Source organism: Bos indicus x Bos taurus, chromosome 19 (genome assembly GCF_003369695.1).
Source record: "Bos indicus x Bos taurus breed Angus x Brahman F1 hybrid chromosome 19, Bos_hybrid_MaternalHap_v2.0, whole genome shotgun sequence".
NCBI lineage: Eukaryota > Metazoa > Chordata > Mammalia > Artiodactyla > Bovidae > Bos > Bos indicus x Bos taurus.
The window spans coordinates 21623662-21647230 of NC_040094.1; the positions used below are offsets into that span (position 1 = coordinate 21623662).

The following is a 23569-nucleotide window of genomic DNA, read 5'->3' on the forward strand; positions in this document are numbered from 1 at the left end:
ACTCTTTACCACTGTGCCACCTGGGAAGTCCCTTAATGTCTTTTATCACCTCCAAATCTTAAAGCCCATCCCACTGGGCAGACAGTTACCCCACCTGTTCATGCAATGAGTGTGTGGACTTAGAACAGATTTCACAATCCATGTCCGCCATAGATCAACAGTGTACAGAAAATATGACAGAAAAGTGAAAATGTTAGTTGCTCACTTGTGTCCATCTCTTTATGACCTCATGGACTGTAGTCCAACAGGCTCCTTTGTCCATGGAATTCTCAGGCAAGAATACTGGAGTGGATCGCCATTCCCTTCTCCAGGGGATCTTCCCAACCCAGGGATCGAACCCAGGTCTCCAGCATTAATTACAGGGAGATTCTTTACTGTCTGAGCCACCAGGTGCTGTTAAGATGAAATAGAGAAAAATATTGGGGAAAAAAATGAACAAACGTGGTCTTTTCCAAATTCAAAGAAAAAAAATTTTGTTTTTGGGCCATGCCTCGCAGTTTGCAGGATCTTAGCTCCCCAACCAGGGACCCAGGCCACGGCAGTAAAATCACAGAGTCCCAACCAGCCCCGCTGGCTGTCCAGAAATTCCCCAAAGGAAATATTTTTTACCTGATAAATATCTCTAAAATCTTTGCTGCTTGCTCCCACTAATCTCTGTGAGTATCTGGCACAAGATTCTATCTGATTTGGAACAATCAATAATATAGTTACCATTTATTGATGGCACTGGGTCCCATCACTGCCCTAAATGCCTTCGTTTCCCTTCATCTGACAGCAATGGGTCAGGTAGGTATTATAATCTGACTTAATGTCAGAGAGGCAGGGTTGCCCAGAGGAAAGACTACAGCTTTTGGAGCAGATAGACATACATTCAAGACCCTGTTGAGTTCCCTGGCCCAGAACTTGGATCCTCAGAACCTCAATTAACTCATCAGTAAAATGGGTATCATAATGACCTACTTCATGGGGTTGTCGTGAGGATAAAGGAGGCAGTGTCTGGTTCACAGTAAATGCTTCATAAGTTGTAGTTATTGTTATTAAAGATGAAGAGGAGAGACCCAAGCTCAGTTTAGGAGAAAGGGATACAAGCTCGTTTGCTCCCTTCATTCCCACTCTTGGAGTGGCTCTGCCCTGACTTTCCTGGAAGGAGATGGCGGAGGTAATTGGAGCTTGGAGGCCATAACCATCAGAGGGCTAGGGAAGCAGCAGCTTCAGACAATGTCAGAGGGGGTATCCTATAGAATTTGGTTAAAAACCATATTCAGATGTTATTTGCAAAGTATGGTGGTAGCCCTGGAGGTGGGTGATCCTTCTCTGGCTTCCTTGAACTTAGGATAATTGAGGAAAACGGATAGAGGACAGGCTGGGGATACTTATAACTCTAGGAAAATTGGATGGATATTTGTAAATTGTTTGCACAGTGACCCTCATCATCCCCCTCACAATATTTTTGTTCATGTATTTGGACTTTTCAATCAAACGTAAATGCTCCATTTTTCTTCAAAAATTAAAAACTGGCTAAAAAAAATTGATTCCATCAGTCTTCATGGTTCTAACACTTCAATAGGGTGTTCAGTTCAGTTCATTTGCTCAGTCGTGTCTGATTCTTTGAGACCCCATGAACTGCAGCACGCCAGGCCTCCCTGTCCATCACCAACTCCCGGAGTCCACCCAAACCCACGTCCATCAAGTCAGTGATGCCATCCAGCCATCTCATCCTCTGTCGTCCCTTTCTCCTCCTGCCCTCAATCTTTCCCAGCATCAGGGTCTTTTCAAACGAGTCAGCTCTTCGCATCAGGTGGCCAAAGTATTGGAGTTTCAGCTTCAACATCAGTCCTTCCAATGAACACCAAGGACTGATCTCCTTTAGGATGGACTGGTTGGATCTCCTTGCAGTCTAAGGGACTCTCAAGAATCTTCTCCAACACCACAGTTTAAAAGCATCAATTCTTCTGCACTCAGCTTTCTTTATAGTCTAACTCTCACATCCATACATGACCACTGGAAAAACCATAGCCTTGACTAGACGGACCTTTGTTGGCAAAGTAATGTCTCTGCTTTTGAATACGCTATCTAGGTTGGTCATAACTTTCCTTCCAAGGAGTGTCTTTTAATTTCATGACTGCAATCACCATCTGCGGTAATTTTGGAGCCAAAAAAATAAAGTCTGATACTGTTTCCACTGTTTCCCCATCTATTTGCCATGAAGTGATGGGACTGGATGCCATGATCTTAGTTTTCTGAAATGTTGAACTTTAAGCTAACTTTTTCACTCTCCTCTTTCACTTTCATCAAGAGGCTCTTCTTCACTTTCTGCCATAAGGGTGGTGTCATCTGCATATCTGAGGTTATTGATATTTTTCCTGGCAATCTTGATTCCAGCTTGTGCTTCCTCCAGCCCTGCATTTCTCATGATGTACTCTGCTTATAAGTTAAATAAGCAGGGTGACACTATACAGCCTTGACGTACTCCTTTTCCTATTTGGAACCAGTCTATTGTTCTATGTCCAGTTTTAACTGTTGCTTCCTGACCTGCATATAGGTTTCTCAAGAGGCAGGTCAGGTGGTCTGGTATTCCCATCTCTTTCAGAATTTTCCACAGTTTATTGTGATCCACACAGTTCAAAGGCTTTGGCATAGTCAATAAAGCAGAAATAGATGTTTTTCTGGAACTCTCTTGCTTTTTCCATGATCCAGCGAATGTTGGCAATTTGATCTCTGGTTCCTCTGCCTTTTCTAAAACCAGCTTGAACATCTGGAAGTTCACGGTTCACGTATTGCTGAAGCCTGTCTTGGAGAATTTTAAGCATTACTTTACTAGCATGTAAGATGAGTGCAATTGTGCAGTAGTTTGAGCATTCTTTGGCATTGCCTTTCTTTGGGATTGGAATGAAAACTGACCTTTTCCAGTCCTGTGGCCACTGCTGTGTTTTCCAAATTTGCTGGCATATTGAGTGCAGCACTTTCACAGCATCGTCTTTCTTTATGGTTCTAACACTTCAATAGGGTGTAAAGCTCCCAAATGGAGATGCTGAGAGTATATGAAGCACAAGGACAACACAAGCATGTCAGTTGTGGCTAGAACTGGTAAGGACTGTATGTCAGTTTCATCTCTGCCTGCAGAGTCACATAACCCTGTCATTGGATGTCATTCATTCATTCATTTATTCAGAACATATTTATTGAGCCAAGACTTTTGTTCAAGGCTGAAGATGCAACAGTGAACAAGACAGAGCTCTTACCCTCATAAAGGATGGTGTGTAGAGGAAGAAGCAGATAATTAAGCAATCAGTTTCTTTGTTTTCAAAAATAGCCTTGTTTCTATAGAAAATATGTCCACATTGTTCAAAACTTGAAAAATACAGAAAAGTATACTATGAAAGGTTTTATCCTATATCCAAGCCCCAAGTTGTGTCTCGTTTCTGTCCTTGCAGCCCAGTATTTCTGGTTTCTACAGCAGTTTCCAAGCGTGCAATAATCCCACACAATTCAAGCCCCTGTTGAGTTCTTGAATAATTGATTATTGAAACCCATGCAATAATCAGTAAGTACAGGGTGCCATGAGAGCACTTGATGGGGGTACCTAAGCCAGTCCAGGGGTTAAGGAAAGAAAAAAAGAATGAATGAATGAATGAACAAGTAAGTGTTTCCCTAAGATCCTCAACTCTGAGGAGGAAGCAAAGGGAAGTTGAGGAAGAACCTCCAGCCATGAACAGCTGGTACCTTGAGCCCTTGCACAGCCACCAGCCAGCCAGTACCTGCTACGATACTCAAGGCCACTCTGTCCTTTGCCAGCCACTGATCCAGATGCCACCAGTTAGTCACGCGGCAGAAACATCCTAGGGTGGCACATTGTGTTAGTGTCAGACCTGTCCACTGGGAATGTTCTGTTAAATCTGCAAATGGATTTTTGGTTCTGAGAAAAGACGGGTCAGACAAACCCAAGTCACAGGTTGGAGAGATTCACAGAGGGATTAAGAGAACTTTACTAGGAAGAGTTCCTTCCTCTTTGCAAGCTGCTGAGATTTTTTATAGTATCCATCACCAGAAAGAGAGTAGGGTGATACGTAATAATAAGCGTACAATGTGTCAGGCAGATAGTCTCCTTTTTTTGGAAGGAGGGGGGCGGTGTTGAAAGAAGGCTGAATGACTTGCCTGGTCACCCACCCAGGGGGTTTAGGATTGGAACTCACATCCGCCAGGCTCAGAGCTCTCCTCACCCACGGCATCTTCCTGCTCCTCACAGCAGCTACGAGGCCTGAACAAGACACCCTCCCCTCCTTCTGGGCAGGCCCTCCAATTACCCCACACTACTCTCACCAGGAGCCCTGAACTTCCAGGGAGCAATCATTTTACCTGTTAGTGTATCTTGGGTTTGAGAGACTGCTAAGGGCCGAAACCAGTATATCAATATTAAAACAAACACCAAAAAAAAAAAAAATACTTTTTGGCTCCAAATTTTAAAAAGAAAATTGCAAAATCAAAATGAATAAATATTAATATAGCACAGCTATAGGGAACTTCATGTCTACTAGGTGACTACATAATTGAATTCAACTCTTACATAGTTATATTGGGTTGGGCAAAAGCTTCATCTGGGTTTTTCTGTACCATCTTATGGAAAAACTCAAAATTTTTTTTCAACCCAATACATATAAATATGACATAATAAAGATTTCTGAGCACACAGTGAGCTATTTTCTTTTTTTTTTTTTTTTGTGAACCACTTGTTAAAAAATAGAGTTCAGAATCGTCATAATCCTTAATTTTTAAACATCGACAACAAATGTATACCCCATATGGGAAGGGAGGTGCATTTTGATGTGTTGATATGACACGAGGTCTTAGGAAGGTCCTGGGGTGGCGAGAGGAACCTGGAGAAGAGCGGAGGACAAGAACTCATGCAGACCTGTCCTCACATCCCATCTGCTCTGAGAGCAAGTCCACGGCAGCAGGGCCCGCACTGACAGCCTGGCCCATAGCAGCGGGGCCTCCCTGGATTTCTGTATCCCAGGTTTAAACAAAGCCCTGGGGGATGCCCGCCCAGCAGGCTGAGCCACCAAAGCTCCGGGATCAGGGGGAACAAAAGCCAAGGGAAAGCAGAGTGCTGACAGGGCCAGAGGCCGCTGGCCGCGGGGCTATAAAAAGCAGGAGCCACCGAGGAAGCGGCACCAGATGGAGACCCAGACTGTGCAGCAGGAGCTGGGTGAGTAAGGCCCCAAGGGGTGCTCTGGCCTTTCCTTTCCTCCCCCTGCCCAGGACTGGGGCCCCATCTTCCTGCCTTGTGGTCAGAGCCTCTCAGGATGGCTGGAGAAGATTGGGGAACTCTGGGGGGAAGCAGACTTCTCTTGCCACCCCAAAGGAGTCACTTACATGACCATAACCACTGCCCTAGCCACCATGGCTGGGAGGGGACTTGGGAGCCCCAGAAATGATAGGCTTCTAAGGCACAGAGGGAAATTGGGGAGGGGGCAGAGGTAGAAAATGCTTGTTCAGAGGTTCAGAATGGAAAGATACATCACAGAGTTTACATGCATTCGTCTCTGGGCCAATACCAGTCAGAGGGAAAAGCCATGAATGGCTGTTTTGAATTAAGAAAATTGATGCATATGTGTCTGCCTTTCTTCCCTCTCTCCTTGTCCCCTCCTCACTGTCCTTCCTTCCTTTACTCTTCCTATCATCTTTTCTGTCTACCTTGCCTCTATGAGCCTCAATATCCTCATCTGTAAAATGGGGATAATGACAGGGCTTACTCATAGGTTCATTGTGAAGATTAAATGTATTCAGGCAGGTAACACATAAAGAATAAGACCTGGCACAGAGTGAGCCATGGTTGTGTGTGTGTTAGTTGCTCAGTCGTGTCCAACTCTTTGGGACCCCAAGGACTATAGCCCACCGGGCTCCTCTGGCCATGGAATTTTCCAGGCAAGAATACTGGAGTGGTAACCATTCCCTTCTCCAGGGGATCTTCCCGACCCAGAGACCAAACCCAAGTCTCCTGCATGGCACATGGATTCTTTACCATCTGAGCCACCAGGGAAACCCTGAGCCATGGTTAAGTGTTAGCTATTATTATCATCCTCTTTTCTTCCTCACTTTCCTTCAATAAGTCTTTCAGTGCCACCTGTCCCACTCCTCCAACCCTCACCATCCCAACATGGGTTCAGTGTGGTCCTCCATCAATCACTCTGGAGACCCAGTCCCTGCTCCTGAGATGTTCACCCAGGACATATTCAATAGGAACACGGATCAGTGCTGTGATGAGTGCTGGGAAGGAGGAAAGAAAGCAAGTTGCCATAGGCTGGGGAAAGCAGCAAAGTCTCGGGAAGCAAGATCGAGGCTGGGTAGGTCTAGAAGACAGAGAGGCAGGGAGGGGATGGGAGCATGGCCGTGGACAGCTGGTCAGTATGAGGGCTAGGCAGAGCCAGATAAGAGTGAGACCACGCCTTGGTGATATGAGGGGTCTGGACCAGGTGGTTGCCAAAGGGTTTATATTGGGGTATGTGAGAATGAGGCAAGGCTATAGCGGGTGCCTGGAGGCAGGCAAGTGAGTGAGAGCCATGTTTATTAAGTGGTCCTAGTATCTGTGCAGTGCTTTATCTGCATCATTGCTTCTCATCCTTATAATACCTCTGCACATTGAAGTTTTACTGATGCAAAACGACTGAGGCTCAGCTAGTGAGAGGCAGAGTCTGCACCAAAGTCTGTTTATTGGACTTCAAGCCTCTTTTACTTTCACTCGTGCCCCTCATCCCTCACCCCAGAGGCCATGACACTGGTGTGTGTTCTGTCTTCCAGAATCCCTTCCAACCACCAAGATGGCTCAAACTAACCCCATGCCGGGGTCTGTGGGGCCATGGAAGGTAAGCCCGTCTCCATCACGTGGAAAAATTGAGGAATCCATCAGGGCAGGGGGTGTGATACAACCTCAGAGTAGGACCCAGAGCTATGCTTTTCCATGGGACAGTGACCAGCCAGTAAAACATCAGTTTGTAAAGGAAGGGTCCAGCCAAAGTCTAGATGCTGTCTCAGGAAGGCTCTCTCAGGATGCTCCCATTTGGACAGAAGGATGATCCTGGAAACCCTTGTTGGGTGGGAGATGTTATCTAGTTTTCTAGGTCAACTCTCCTCCTGCTAAAGTTATCTTAAAATAGAGCAGCCCAAGTGGATTATGATGTGGAGAAACTGAGGGCCCAGAAATGAGGAGAGACTTGCCATCGGATCCCAAATCAATGATTGGATCATGGTCTCCTTCTGACCCCAACTTGAGGCTGACTGTAACCACTGCTTGAAGTGGCTGATCCTCAGCCACTGTTTCCCTCAGCACCCTTAACCTCCTCAGTGGATCAACTCTAAGTCTGGTTCACAGTTTTGGGAGCTGTCCTCTAGCCAGGTTCAAGAGTCAATTTCTAGTTCAGGGTATGATAGGGGTTTATCACAACTCTCGCTTTACACATTAGGTTTCTATAGCAGGTATGGCTGAATAAGCTAAAAGTTAATTCAGAGGGAGCCCTTGGAGCTTCCAGAATCCTGGCTTTTGGGCCACACTTATGCAGAAAGCATGTTGGAATGAGTCCACAAATCCTTGGTTACGTCCACAGGGCCAGCTATCATGCCCAGCAGACGATTACTATCAGAAACCTGGCCCCACACCTCATCCCTATGGGCCTGTGAACAATTCCAACCAGTGATATTACTTCAAACCCCTTCTTACCCTGTCTACACTGGAAGAGACCTCATCAGGCCTCCTGGGCTACAGCTAGTGATGAAAAACACTGGGTCAGACATGGGTTAAGATGTTGGCCTGGGCCTCTGTTCTTCCTGATGGACCACATTCTAGCTCTATTCTCCCATTTAATCCCATTTCAGATTACCATCTATGACCAGGAGAACTTCCAGGGCAAGAGAATGGAATTCACCAGCTCCTGCCCAAATGTCTCTGAGCGCAATTTTGACAACGTCCGGTCTCTCAAGGTGGAATGTGGCGCGTGAGTATCAACCTCAGCAGAATCTCAGGCCTCCTATTTCTGATCCCTTCATACATGGAACCATAAAGATGGGAGATCAGAGAAGAAAGATCTTCCCCCAGACTCTAATCATTTCTGGGAGAGAAGCATCCATACCTAAGTAATCTCAAAAAAAATTTTACATGTGCAATTCAGTAACTCAAAGCTAGAAGGAACATGAGATTCTTCATGGCTTGGAATTGGATCTGGGGGAGATTAAAGAAATACACATCATGGAGTGAGGGAGTGAACATTACCAGTTCTGTGCTTCTGGAGCCCATAGGCTTCTGCCTGGGGTTCTCTCAAAACAAGCCACAGGCCCCTTGAGTTTTTCTTGCCTACATAAAATAGAGACGAAACTATCAAGCTACAGCCTCTTCACAGCTAACTCCCTTTCTACATGTCCCAGAGCAGACACTGTGAGCTAATTTCTCTATATACAAAGGAACTCAACTCCAGAGAGTCATATTAGTTTCTAGCTAGTCTTTCAGGAGTTTCTTGGTGGTGATTAGTTTCCTTGGCAAGGAAGACCCTCTCTTGCTTTGTTTTCCTGCTCTTGGCAGGTTAGTTGAGTCCTTGATCATCTGAAAACATTTCACTGCGCCTGAAAACACAAAGGCTAGGTCTAGGCAGAACTGGCTGTGTATGTAGATAGGCTTCTACAAGTTGCTCACCCCCAACTTAGAGCTCTTCAACCCTCAAAGTGAAATACTTTAAGGTGTCATCAGTAACTAAGACCTAGTTGAAAAAGGTCAATTTGAGCTGTTTTAATAAATAAGGCAAAATAAATAAACCAGGCATATAGAGGTCTGCAGGAGAAAGAACCCATGAAGTGATAAGGAAACAAGAGATTTAAGTCATCCATATGCTGCTTATTCATCTCTTTGCTTCCTTAGAAAGAAGCCAATAGGTTTGGCTGGAGCCAATGCCATAGTCTGGGGTCACAAAGAGATGGACACGACCGAGTGACTGAACTGAACTGAATGCCCTAGTCACTAGATCTTGAACCTGGAGCTCTAAGTAGAGAATATAGCACCTTGAGGAGAAAAGAAATATAATTTCAGAATGACATTGCCAGTACTCATTACTCAAGCCAGTGAAGTAGACCTCTTCAGTAGACAATCCCAAAACAAATATATTTACAAACCCACACGGTGCAGCTGCCAGCTCATTCCCCACCTCTTGTGATAAATGTATGACTTTGTATGGCTCTGTCGGAACTGGCTATTTCACCCACTGTTACCATCTAAAACAAAGATGCTTTCTCCCTGCGGCCATGTAAGCTCTGGACACCATGAACAAACACCATTACTTGTCTTTGGCAGCTGGGTTGGTTATGAGCATACCAGCTTCTGTGGGCAACAGTTTGTCCTGGAGAGAGGAGAGTACCCTCGCTGGGATGCCTGGAGCGGGAGTAATGCCTATCACATTGAGCGCCTCATGTCCTTCCGCCCCATCTGTTCAGCTGTGAGTCCTTGAGATTTTCATTTCTGTGCGTGTGGGGGATGGATAAGAGAGGGTGCATATGGACTGACTTATTTCCCATCAGTTGGTCATGCTGAAATGTGGTAGGAAGAAGATAAAAGTATAAAGAGAAAAACACAAGTCTGCCATTTTATTTTTTTCTCTCCTAGATATTTTCATTAAGCCAAAAGGGTGGGCCTTCCTGGGGGCTCAGTCAGTAAAGAATTCGCCTGTCAACGCAGGCCCTGTGTTGGGAAGATCCTCTGGAGAAGGAAATGGCAGCCCATTCCAGGGTTCCTGCCTGGGAAAATCCCATGGACAGAGGAGCCTGGTGGGCTACAGTCCATGGAGTCACAAAGAGCTGGATACAACTTAGCGACTAAACAACCAAGGGCCTTCTTAGAGGTGGCAGGAAGCAGATTTCAGATCTTCAAAAGTGCAGTAGGATAATTAGAGCACTTGGCATGTAGTAAATCCTTGAACAGTTAAATTTCAATCTATATACTATTTTACCTAGAAACAGGGAAAAGGTGAAGTAACCCTTTAGTATGTGGGATGACTGAAGAAATAGGCAAGACTTCCAGTACCTCTTATCTTTGATTCGTAACTTTGTTTCTAACACTAAAGTGAAGTCGCTCAGTCGTGTCCGACTCTTTGCGACCCCATGGACTGTAGTCTACCAGGCTGCTCCATCCATGGGATTTTCCAGGCAAGAATACTGGAGTGGGTTGCCATTTCTTTCTCCAGATGTTCCCAACCCAGGGATTGAACCCGGGTCTCCCGCATTGTAGGCAGACGCTTTACGGTCTGAGCCACCAGGGAAGTCATACACTAAGCATTACTCAATTATGCATCAGAATGGGACGCTTCTCCTCTGTGGAGAACTCAAGCACAAGCAGGGTGATCTTCAGGGGTGTGCTGAAAAATGATCCCTATATTGGGAATAAGGCTGGGCTGAAACCTTTTCAAATACTCATCTGTATCATGTGATTTTTCTCATGATTTTAGTTAACGATCTCATCTTAAAGTCCTACCAAAATCCAAGCAGTGGAGATGCTAAACAGCTCTAGAACTAAAAAGTATTTCCCTATCTGGACGTGTTTTCATTTTAACTCCCGACCTCTGCCCCCCTCAAATGTATACTTTACACATAGTAAAATACACAAATTCTAACTGTATATTCTTATATGAGTTTTGAAAAATATCCATACCCACCTAATACCCTGATCAGATATACAATTCCATTGCCTCATAAAATTACCTGGTGTCCCTCTCCAACTGCTCCTTTCCACTATCACTAGGGCTAATTTTGCCTGTTTCTGAACTTCATAAAGGTCAGTCTCTGCCTTTTCAATGCTGTGTGTAGTCCTCATGTCCCCTACCAGACACGTTTTTTCCAATGCTGTGTGCGTGTACCCACCCCACCCCCAACACACACACAGACTTACTTTTCCTCTCAACTTGTAGAACCTTTTCCACATTAGTATTAATCCTTGGTCGGCTGTCTCAACTATTTTTTTCCTGCTGTCATATTCTCTTTCACTGGTCTCTTGTGGTTCCAAACGATACCAGTTATTTGTACTTTTTTTTTTTTGTACATTTTTAATGTCATAGTATTAAACTGGATTATACAGGATTACGGGTAGTTTTTAAAATCTCTGTATTGCATGAAGTATTTTTACATGCACTTTCTTCTGTAAACCAGGGGCATTTTGAGTTTGACAAATGTGGTAAAGAATTATGACAAGCCTCAACACTGGTGCTAAACTGAAAAAAAACTTCTGTATTACAGAATCATAAGGAGTCTAAGATTACAATTTTTGAGAAAGAAAATTTCATTGGACGCCAATGGGAAATCTGTGATGACTACCCCTCCTTGCAAGCCATGGGTTGGCCCAACAACGAAGTTGGCTCCATGAAGATACAATGTGGAGCGTAAGTGCAAAAAACAGGGTTGGAGCACATTTCAAACTCTTGCAGTTGTAAACCTTATGAATATTAATGTATCAATGGTACTATTAATGTATCAATGGTCGTGTATTATCTGAATTCACACATTGATGTCCCATTGGTATGACCGTCACATTCTAGCTATTAGAACTCTGAATCTCAAGTTTTTGGTACCACTATCATTAACCTCAGTTTTTTCTCCCCCAAACATTTCACTACCGAAGGACTTACGTTGACTACTCTCATACCCCTTTTCCACAACTTCCAGCTGGTTGTAGGCACCTGTTCATACATGCTGCCTGATAATATTTAGGATTGCTATTAATTTTTAAGCCTAAAAGCATTCCATACTATTGTGTTAGGGAAACCAGAGGCTCAGGTTTGGGGGATGTTTACCAGGTCTCTAACTAGTTTTAATAACTTGATATCCTCTGGGTTTTCCAGCTGGGTTTGCTACCAGTATCCTGGGTACCGTGGCTATCAGTATATCTTGGAATGTGACCATCATGGAGGAGACTACAAACACTGGAGAGAGTGGGGTTCTCATGCCCAGACTTCCCAGATTCAATCCATTCGCCGTATCCAACAGTAGTGGATTAAAAGCTCCAAGTAAGAATTCCTCAAGCATGAGACCTTCCTAAACAATCTAGAATAAAATATATGTTCTGCTGATATTGCTTCCAAATGTTAGCTGCTGAAATCCACAATAAATGTCATTAAAAAAAAAACCCCAACAACTTTGTAGACTGAATGCTTTATAGAAATCACATTTACATGGCTAAGAATCTTTAAAGACAAGCTTCCATAAAACCCCAAGTTCCCTTTGGTGTCCTTGCAAGTAAGTCATTACCACACCAAGGACGATGATCCTCTATTTCAAAAAACATTACAGCATATAACCCACATCTATCAGTCTATACAGTGACAGACACACTTTTGGTAATTGTTTTTGCATCTTTTCTCTTTCTCTCCTTACTCCCATTCTAACACTGATGTTAGCACTGCTATTTTTTCACCTGTGACAGATCACTGCTAAACAAACTTAGGAAGCTTCTCAAATTGTCACACTGTTTAGCTCAATTTCGGCTTATTTCAACTGTAAGAACATAAGGCTCAGTGTCATGACAAAACACAGCATAGCTGTTCTCACAGAGGTGATTTTTCCATACATATGCAAATTCTAAGCACCTTAATAACCTGATTAGGAACTTATGACTATGCTATATTTAAGCCTTAAATTATTTGTACATTTGACCCATTTAAAAAATATTACCAATGTCACAATCTTACCTTAGTGCTCAGTACATTTTTTTGAATTAAAGCACACAAAAGATGATAACACAAACACCTTGGAAACTTTAAAATTTTTTATTCAACAATGTACACTTATTGTCTCTTAATTTGATCTACAAATTTCTCAAGTTTTTTTTTTTTTCTGATAAAATAAGTCAATCTGGGTATGGATGTAGAGTGCTTGTAATTTATATTTTTGAAACACTGAACATGAAGTAAGACATCAATAAAGGAAGATCATCACGTAACTGACACTTCCTCAGAATCCATGACATCAAAAACAGCTATGGCAAATACCTAAGCATTTAGCAAAAGAGGAAATCTCTGGCCACTGCTCTTATATCTAGAAAAGGCCTATCTTTTTGACTGGGCAAAACAAACACTGAAAGGACATTTTTTAAATTGGGAGACAGAAGGGAAAAATCCTCTCACATAATTATAGCCCACTAATTGTCCCTTCCCCCAGATTAAGAGGTAACAGCTCCTAAGTGCTAACGCACACAAGACACAGAAATTACTTCGCTCCTCCAATACATTCCAAGACTGAACATGTGAACTCCTGACAGATGCTGAGGAGTAGCCATAACCATCAAAGATGATGCTATACTCCTGCATTCATGCCTTTTAAGGCCATGCATTATGGGCCACCTTTTGCATTCTGACTAGTAGACTTCATTTTTAACTGTCACTTCCAGGGAAGACACAGAAGGGCGGACTTGCTGTGTTTTCAGTCAACAACATACATTAAGAGCACATTTGATGATAGAGAAGGTAATCCTCTTCTATACATAGGAAAAACATAAAACGGAAATATTTCTTTTATATCTAGGAGCAAGGGGAAAATATCATTAGTATTATCTCTACTTAAACATATTAGCCTCTTCTACGAAGGTCCGGAAGAAAATACAAAACAATCTTTTAAAAGATGATTTGACAAAACCTGGCCAGTACATCTACACAATCCTTTAAGTACACAACATGTGAAGTAAAGCTATTTAGTACATGCAGACTGCAGCAATGAAATCAAATCAGCTCAATTTCTAAACTTGTTCTAATCAGCTTGGGCAGTTTTAAAGAGATACACATTATCTTTAACTTGTGCTTTGATCTTTAAACAACTGAATGATTCTAAATCTCAAGTCAATCATTCAGTAAACCAAAATTTATGCTAAAGCAAAGGTAAAAAGCTCATCCTACCTTTAAACCAGGTTTAACACATAAAATTGTCACAAAACTCCATGTGGTAAAGGTCCTTCCTTCATTTCAGTTTCAACCACTTTTCATTTCTATTTGATCAAATAAACCAAAATTTCATTGGAGTATTCAACAGTTTGTAAAGCTGATAAAACTGCCCTGTTTAAAAAAAAAAAAAAAAAAGCCCTTTAGCAGACACGAGTCAAGCTCTCATTTTAAAACTATGTTATTAAAATAGGTGCCAATTTTTCTCTTCTAGTTCCAATGATGAACTAGCCCAGAACTCTAACTTTGAGCCATGTTTCTACAGATGGTAAAGCTAAGAGCAGCAAAATAATAAGGATAGGTCACTTTTGGTAATGACACACAAATTAAACTTTCAAAACATGTGCATAGCTTTATTCATCTACTTAGATCTAACCTTTTCATGGAGCTTCAGCAAAATTCGAGTGTGCAAAATGCATTTCTAAAACGTAATGCAAGCAAAGCTTTTCACATTTACACTGGCAGAAAATACAGAGAAACTAACAAGCCACAGTAGGGAGAGTTCAGATCTTTTCTTTTTTTTAATGACAAGAATTGCACAGTTCATTATTTTGAGACAATTGTTGCAGACATAAATATTTAAAATTTTCTAAGCAAGGTGCTTTAACAATAAAAAATTTTTAAGTTGGGAAGAGCCAGTAACTTGGATCATAGCTCACAAAGAATTCCAAATTAAAGTGGACTCATCTCCCTAGATTTTGCAAACAATGCTTTTTATAACACTTTATAACACTAAAGGAAACAGCAAGCTGAAACTTTTTTCAAAGCACACAAGTGGTGTCATCACATTACTTGAAGAAGGTGCTGAGCGGGGAGGGAAGGGAAGAATCTTTTTACTATTTCCCACTACAGAACAGCCACTAACAGACTAAGAACAAAACGAAAAAAGAAAAAGGAACAACCAAAACAGTAACTTAAATCACCAGTTTATAAAACAGTTCCAGTTTGTGACAAGATCTATAACTTGAAACAGAGAGCACCAGTTGGGCAATAGAATGAACATCTCATACTGCATAAAAATTAGTGAGGTGGTTAAGAACCATCAACTATCTCAGGCATTGTAACATGGCCTTTCCAATTTTATTGTTTTTTTAAAATATACATGCAAGGCACATTGATATAAAAATAGATCTCTGGCCAACAAATATATTAAATAAGCAAATTAAAATTTTGGCTTTGCAATATTGGCAACATCAAAATATAATCAGATAGCTTTGGACCACGTATCTTTCTCATATTCCTCCACCCCATTTGGTGTTTTTCTTCCATCATAATTGGGTTCAATCTCCTTCAAGTATGTGCTTGAGAAATGACTTTTCCTCATGTCAAGTAGCGTAAGTTTATCTTTGCTAAGTAAAAATACCTAGAGAAGCAGAATAGTTGGTTTTGATTTGACTAAACTAAATCAGATTGGCTTGGGGCAATGTTACTTCTCCTTTGTATACAAACAAACTCCCCAGTATATATAGTAGACAATTGATTTCTTTCTAAAATATCAGCAACAAACCAGTACTACTATTTCCTTTAAGCCATTCTTCCCAACTTCTCTTTTTGAGGCAGAGGGAATAATAGAAGCAAAATTAAAAGATTTTCAGTAGTAGAAGACATTTTAAGGCCAAAATGTGTAATACTAACAGAATTTGTATTTTCCTAAGTTAATATCCTTCACAGGGCAATACCATAAAAAACTTTTTGTACGGATCTCCCAAAGGGAATTTTAAAATCCAATCACTTTTGCTAGTGGCTGTGCTACAGGAAAGGTAATCAAAGCAACCTATAAAGGTATGGTATATAGTCACGTAAAAAGTGCATCACATTCTTGATTTTTCAGTTTCTCATAGCAGCAGCAGGATTATTCCAAGACAGAAAATAGTTGTATTTTCATCCTAAAATGCAACAATACCTAATGAAATGTATTCAGTATCATGAAAGGATTTTCCTCCATGGAGGATAAATGAAACAGATTAATAAGACAAACAGGGGCAAACTAAAGGCATTCATTCATATTTACATATTAAAACCACTTTTGTTAACACCAAATCTTTACACCTAGCAAAAGTAATATTTAAGGATAAAGCAGACATTACTAAAGCAGTATCCATTTTTGGAGCCTAGTTTAGCACCTGAGGAGAGGACATATGGAAAGCTATAATTTACCTCAAGTTGGTTTGTTGGTCTTTAGAATAAAATTTCAATGTGCAATCAAAGTGAAACTGGATTGGAAAATAAATGTTTGCAGCTATTTTAATAAGGCTGTAGAAAAGGGATACTGCGGTATTATAAAATGGCTTTAGAACTCTGGACATAAAACTTGATAGGGAAGTACGAATCAGCAATCCCATTTGTGAGGGACGGCTGTTTCATACATTTCTAGCCCGGAATTGCTATTTGACTCTCCCAGTAATGCAAAAGCAACATACCATTCATACTTCACTGGGTGTTTTTGTTGTGCAGACAATTTAAAACTTCTATTTGTAAGCTCCTTCTTGAGTAGCAGAATGGTGTGGAATTTAATTAAAACCCAGTTAACTTTGAGTGATGTGAATTTTGCTTTTGAATGAAGCCAATGACTGACTCATCCTTCTTTAAACCAACCCATGGTGGTCCTTGTTCTCACACATCTGAACAGATTGATGTATATTTTTTAAAAAAACATTTTAAGATAATTAGAAGCAGAAGCCCAACTTTCTCACTATAAAAGAATCCTGGTGCTCTGTCAATTAGTTAATGAAAGTAACATCTTTATTAAGAACTAATAACCTAATGCGTCTCTGCAAACATAAAGCAGCTTTTCTCCTAGTCTTATCCTCTGGCCCCTCCCCTTAAACAAGTTAACACTTTGGGTGGGGGGGAAGATGAGCAAATTCTACCCTTTCTTTTAAAAATTCAACAGTAAAATTATGGGTAGGACTACTGAAAGACACTGCGTGATCAGAATCTACAACTGCTGCAGCATTAACGAACCTGATCATAACATGTATTTGTTCCACTGTAGTCTGTTGTACACAGTTAGCACAGGTACACAAGAGGGATCATGTGTTATTTGAGAATATGGCCCAGCGATAGAACTATACTCATAATCCTTGGAAACTGTGGACTTTTAATCTATTTCTAGAACTTGAGGAAGAAAGTCTTGAAACGATGACTTCCTCCTTAGAGGAGTTTAAAATCAAACAATGTTCTCTTCCCAATTTCCTTGACTGTGGCCATTTGGTACATCACAAATTTCACACTAAATGGCTTTTTTGTATTTTAAAAAGTTTACAGCATAAAATAAACCATTAGATGCCTTCAGTTGGGTTAGCAACAAGCCTAACAACCAAGCACGAAACTACTGCTGCTATGTAATGTTTTGTTGAAGAAACACATTTTGTCTTGTGGACAACACTCATAATTGAGGTTTACTGTATTTCCCCTAGAAACTGTTATTTGAAAAAACAATGCAGCACTTTTTTTTCCTTTATAAAGTTTTTGCCAAGATTCTGTGATTAGGAAAGCAGATGATTAAGGAAAACAGCAAAATTCTAAAACTCTCCAGCCATTTATTTCAAGAAAAAACAAACTGGCATTAACAAATTCCTAGTTATTGTCTATCCCCTCCTAGAAAGTAGAGGAGGAAGTGCTAACTATAGATGCTGTAAATACACTGTATGTGAAAGCTCATTACTAAAGTCAGAGTAAAGGCTATGGAATTAACTTCAGTTCATTAAAGTGGGGTGAACGAAGAGAAAGATAAATACACCCTGTCTTTTGAGGGGAAGGGGAATTATTCAAGACATCTACGAGAGTGGTATGTGACGCAGACACCTACAATCAAGGCAGATTTAAAAAGAAATCTTCACCCATAATTAGTATCTTCATAGCTATTAAAAAAATAGGTCATGATTTCATTCTTAGTGCCATTTTTCAAATACTACCCTTTTAAGGATTAAAACCACCTGACTTTATTCTGTGTAATGAAAACAAATGGCACAAAATAAATACAAGTTCATTCTCTGAATACTAATATAATGTCTTACACACATTCACTTACTAATTTTTAATATTTCCTTCTCTCACACACACACAAGCACTCAACAAACACACAGACACACACCTTTTCAGTCTTTATAATGGAGGGATGTTAAAAATCCCCTCTAGACTGTATTTGGTTTATGCTACAGTACTAATACTCTGAGTTGAAGAAAAATTCTTTATACCGAACAATAACACATCAACGTTATTTAAATGTGCTAAATTAATCACAGCTGAAGTTTAGAAGCTTACATAAAATAATCAGGAAACAGATCAACTCTTTAAGATTTTTTTTTTAATAAGTGCTCTGTAAGGAATTGTGTGAGGACCTAAGAAGAAAGATTGCGACAAGTAGAGTTAAGTGTTACCAAACAGCACAAAGGAGATATGTCCCAAAGTCCTGCTTGTACCTAGGCAAGTAAGTCCATTAACCCAATGCCCCCAAAATACTGACAGTTAATATGATGGGGCACTAGGGTTCCAGAAGGTAAAGAGACATCCCTAACTCTATACCTCTAACCATATAGTGAAGGAAATTTCAGTGGGGGAAATCAAAGTGAAATGTTGCGTTGTTTCATTTAGAAGGGAGACTCAAAAACCTTTGGACAAACAGACAAGGGAGACATTCTCTTTTTGGCTTCTCTAAACAGAGAGGCCTGAGGGATACGGAAGGGAAGTAGGAAAGCAACAACAGCTTGTCAAAGATATTTTGAAGATAAACATTGCTTCTAAATTAAAAATTCAGATGAGGGCTGTTTTTCTAATTCCTTTCAAAATATATATTCGTTCAACCTCTGTATACCACAAACCCAGAAAGTTTCTTGTGAGTTGTGAGACAGAAGAGCTTTCAAATACCAGGCAAGCAAAATGGATGTTTTAAAAAAAGGGGTGGGGGGCGGCGGGGAATGAGGACGAGAAGAGAGGGAGAGAATCTGGCCCTAAGGCGACAAGTGGTTACACAAGGCAATTGAACACACAGCAGAACTTTAAAACCTGTAAAACAAACTGGAGCCTTTTTTTTTTTCTTTAATCAACCTTGTATCTTTTTTTTTTAACCTTTTGAAAATTTTTATTAAAAAAAAAAAAAAAAAAACACAAAACACAGACTTCTTTCACTTCAGTTATGTGGTATGATGCATTTTCCAGTTTGTTCAATGCTTTAAAGCTCAAGGATGCCTCTGCTTTCAATTGTACATGGGCCTGAAGCATCCTAGCTTTTGGCAAGCAGGCAGGAGACTCAACAAAAATCAAAATAGAACAAGGCAGACTAAATGCAGGGCACATCTGTAAACATATTATACATTTGAAAATTACAATATCCGTAAAAGTGATACAGTTTACAGGTGAAATGAAACTATCTGGAACTGGCCTACCACAAGTTTCTGAACCTGGACTGATACAATAAGTTATCTTATATATATATATATTATGTATAAAAGTTTTGTTTACATCAAGTGGAATTGGCAATCCATGCTTATACTTTTAAAATCTAAGCAGGGCAGAAATCCAGACTATAAAGATATTTTCTCTACTCTATGCTGAGTCCAACAGCTTCTTTCACAAACTACTTGTTAAAAGCCTCAAATAATCAAACAAAACATGAAAACTCATCCATACTACAGTCGCTCAAAACTGGACATTTCTTAAGCAAAAGGGCTGAGCAAAAAGTAGCTACTTCCTCCCCAAATAACCCTGGGGATCCAGTCTACTTTTATTAGAAGACTACATCTCTCTGTATAAATACCCTGCTATTTTAACCTGTATTTGACATACATGGATATACTAATTTCTGTGTTTGTGTGTGTGTGAGACGCGATGCTATGTCAGGCCAGAGAACTTGTTTTTATGCCACTGACATCACCCAACCTTATATTGGACCCTTAGTTTCTGCACACACAAAAAAATTTATTTTAGCATGCTATATACAAGCTGCAGTGCAACAGGATGGTAATGTGTTAAGACAGGGCTGATGCTCTTCTCTGCCCAAAAGAAAATTTCCAGAATTTCACATTATTTTCCTTAAAAAAAACCCATTTGCTCTAGTAATAAAATATATTTATTAAGATATAATTAGAAGCTAATAAGCTCAGAAGTATAGTTTGCATGAAAACACACCTTCTATAGGCAGGGTTTATTACCTCCTCACTGGCTAAAAACATGAAGTTTTAGTTTTCATGGACTTTTTTCTTCCCCTTTTAGATTTCTGAGAAATTAAAAAGAATTTACAGAAAGGTACAGAAGTTTCTCTTCAGATGTTTGATGAAAAACAAGAAAAACAGCACATTTAGTGTTAGTGACAGAGAGCAAGTCTGGAGCACCTACAGTTGAAAAGCAGAATACATTTTTGCTCCCACTTACACAGTTACGTTAGAACATGGGCACAGGAGGATTTTTCCAGATTAAATATCTAAAGCCAATTGTTTGTTCTGTAACTTTTGTTTAAATGACACTCATAAAGTTTTTACTTATTAAAGTCCAATAGGTAACCAAAGCCAAGTGAAACTATGTACCACCAACTACTTCAGAACTGTAGAACTTCAATGCCCTCCCCTATCCCCCCACCCCACAAAAAATAAAAGAAAACAAAGAAAATATTTCCCAACACCCCACAGAGGCTGCTTATTCCTGGCAAGACATGCAAATCATATTCACTAAAAAAAAAAAAAAAAAGACCCCTGCAAACTTCAAGGCATTTTATCCAGCATTCTCGCAGGGTTCAAAGTATAACCAAAAGATCAAGGGAGGAGTGGGGGAAAATGTTGAATCATTCTGGGTTCCCCGTGATTAGTGTATCACTTTAGTCACAGAACAAGATACAGAGATCTTTTAAAGTGGATTTGCCTTTCCAGTGGGTCATTTGTTGCCCAAGGTGATGACAGCAGGAACTTTAGAACCACGCTTGTTAATAAGTCCATATTCATTAATCACTTGCATTCACACTTAAAAACAAAAACTAAAAACAAAACAAAACAAAACTATTCAGTACCGGAGATTAAATAACCATGTGTAGTCTCTTGAAATAAATTTGTTTCCTTAAGAAGTCTAATTACTTTCAGTTGCCTTTTTTTAAATAACTATATATATATAATGTATATATATATATATTTGTATATATTATCCTGTGATTCTACTTATGGTTCCTCTGCTGCGTTGAAGATCTAGGAGCATAAAAGCCTTGTGTCCCCCATGAACGGTGGCTCTAATGCTGCAGAAAGGTTACAAATAGGCAGTCTGGTCCTTCATTGATCTGGACTATCCATGGCTTCATTGTAAGTGATTATCCTTTTGGGATCTGGAGGGAAGGTTAAAACATAAACACATAAATAAAAACAAAGTCTGAAATTCCCATGTTCAAAAAATAAATCCCAATAACCATCATGTAAACTGCCCTCTTTTATGAAAACACAATTTAAAGACCATTTCCTCTTTGTATTAACATACACGTGACCCACTTTTCCTCAACCCATTTCAATGGATTCCCAGGAACAAGGTCCTCTTGCCAGTGAGGAAGACCATATATTAGAGGGTTGAGTTCAGTTAACCAGGACAATGTGCTTCTACTGACTATAAAAGCAGCACATTTGAAAAAAGCAGACAAAATTTAAGTCGTCAATAATCCAATACTTTAAATAAAAACTCAGATTTATTTTCTTTTGTTCCTGGCAAAATGAAGTCAAAATTTATTTTAAGCAGTGAGGATTATCTAGTAAAGAACTGTTCAAGTTAACACCTAACACCAAAAACTTCAGGTTAACAAGTCTGGCAGAACTATCACTTCAGTTTTAATTATGACTTATTTCTTCCTTCTAATTTCCCACAGTACCTCCAGACTTTATTCTCAGCAACAGCAAAAACCTGTGGATATCCTGGGCTCGAGTATAAAACAGTCAGAATGTGTTTGGCCAAACATTCCAGCGTTATTTTAAATTTCCATTATTTGTCTGTATGCCCCCCTCTTCTGGAGAGCAAAGATTGCATTGCATACCACATCTATCTATCCTAAGAACTTTTAATCATACACATGCTTTAGTAAAAAAACAGGAAACCAATAAAACTTGCTATCTAACAGAAAAGTATAAAGGCCTGAAAACAGTATCAAAAAACTCAAGCTCACCTCAGGCTAAGAATCAATCTAATTTTGTCCAGAAACAATATCCTTTCTAGAACTCCAAGGGACATCCACTAGCAACTTGCTATGAAGATAATATTCATTCTTAATAGTTAATAACCATTTTAAAGTGAAAAACAGGTAGGTTTACTTTTGCAGAGTATATTTTATAGACTACGTGTTTAAATAAAAAGGCACACAGAGAGCAACACAAAATAAGAACTTGTTAGTTATTTTCAGGCCACAGCTGTGTTAGATAAAAAATATCTGGACTAAGAATAAGAAAGAGCAATGTTGGAAAATCAGGGAAACTTACTTTGTAGTCTGGACACTTTAGTTTACACTCTAGTTTACATAGCTTACATAGTAACCTCTCTGTGCCTCAGTTTTCTAATTTGTAATAAGAAAATCGAATTTCTCATGTCTCTCAAGTTCTGAAAATCTAGGACTTTCACATCTGTCTGCAATTCACTTATTTTACCCAGCAAAGTATATGGAAAGTGGGATCCAATTTAGTTACAGAGCTCTGAAAGCCAAAACCTATCAATATTAACCTATCAGTTTCAGTGACTAACTCTCTAAACTAAAACTCACTTCTATTTCAGGTATCCCACAGCAAATATATTTTATTATATTTGGACAGAAGGCACTCAGTAATTAGGACAACCAATTTCAGTTTTTTGAGAACTCCAACACAGATAAAGATTGACCGTAAGTGGAAACATTTATGTTGGTTTTCTAGATTAAAAAATATTTTTGGTCTTCTTATCTTTATATTCAGGGAGGAAAAATATTCACATTCTTTACACAGCAGGTAAAAACTACACTCACATACATTCTTTTCACTTACAGTATTACCCTGTCTTTAGCAGTCCTGGTATGGCAGCTATTATCCTTTGGTTGTAGTTATTATTAAACAACTTTAAAATACAAAGTCTAGTTATTTGGTGGGCCACTATTCATATTATTCCCACCCAAAAATAATGTATTGTAACTAGTGATTAGTACTAACATTTCAGGTAACCTAACCATTCTTACCTTGCTTCTGCAAATTCCAAACAGATTCCATTTCTGCAAAGAAGAAAAAAAAAGAATTATTTTTAAATACTAAATTTTGCAGAGGAAAGTTTAAAGCTGAGCTTTTCACTTTAAAGCTAAGAAACCTAGACTGACTATTGCTGGGCTGGAGGTAGGGTTGAAATAACACAGTTCTAAGAAACCCAGACAAAACACTCATATTTTCCTTTAATTGTTTAGAGTGTCATTGAGATGGTCTGAAACGTTGATTACAGAAAGTAAATTATTACCTGAAATCAAACCACCAAGATTAAATTGTATCTGCACAAACAGCAAACATTTGCAGATGCATGCTATAGGTAAATGATGAAAAACAAAACAAAACTCACTGTTATTAAAAACAACCCAACATCCTTCAACAAGGTGCCTGGCACTTTTGAAGGAAGCATTATCAAATTTAATCAAACTAGATCTTAAA

The 23569-nt window shown here is 39.8% G+C and overlaps 2 protein-coding genes across 3 annotated transcripts in view; one reads left to right on the plus strand and one right to left on the minus strand.

Moving 5' to 3' along the window:
• Positions 1–5027: 5027 nt before the first annotated feature.
• Positions 5028–12154, plus strand: CRYBA1 (crystallin beta A1). Its single transcript, XM_027518986.1, has 6 exons — positions 5028–5206; positions 6799–6863; positions 7870–7988; positions 9332–9473; positions 11263–11405; positions 11865–12154. The coding sequence occupies exons 1-6, from the start codon at positions 5176–5178 to the stop codon at positions 12010–12012; spliced, it is 648 nt and encodes a 215-aa protein (XP_027374787.1). The 5' UTR covers positions 5028–5175; the 3' UTR covers positions 12013–12154.
• A 618-nt stretch (positions 12155–12772) lies between these two features.
• NUFIP2 (nuclear FMR1 interacting protein 2) overlaps positions 12773–23569 on the minus strand; it is a 28022-nt gene continuing 17225 nt past the window's right edge. The window contains exons 3-5 of one of the 2 annotated variants that reach the window (XR_003506914.1): positions 23113–23145; positions 13911–21258; positions 12773–13538 (exon numbers count right to left, since the gene is read on the minus strand). Coding sequence is in view for 1 of the 2 variants with exons in the window: in XM_027518984.1 (XP_027374785.1) it covers positions 21206–21258; positions 23113–23145 (86 nt within the window). In the remaining variant the exon portion in view is untranslated. Of the gene's footprint in view, positions 21259–23112; positions 23146–23569 lie in introns of both variants that reach the window. The other variant, XM_027518984.1, reaches the window with a different exon arrangement.

Bases quoted from the DNA above. Each gene is read 5' to 3' on its own strand.
- CRYBA1 (XM_027518986.1), top strand. From the start codon at position 5,176: ATGGAGACCCAGACTGTGCAGCAGGAGCTGG. The intron at 7,989-9,331 runs GTGAGTATCAAC...TGTCTTTGGCAG, and splicing joins CTCAAGGTGGAATGTGGCGC to CTGGGTTGGTTATGAGCATA. The intron at 9,474-11,262 runs GTGAGTCCTTGA...TCTGTATTACAG, and splicing joins TCCGCCCCATCTGTTCAGCT to AATCATAAGGAGTCTAAGAT.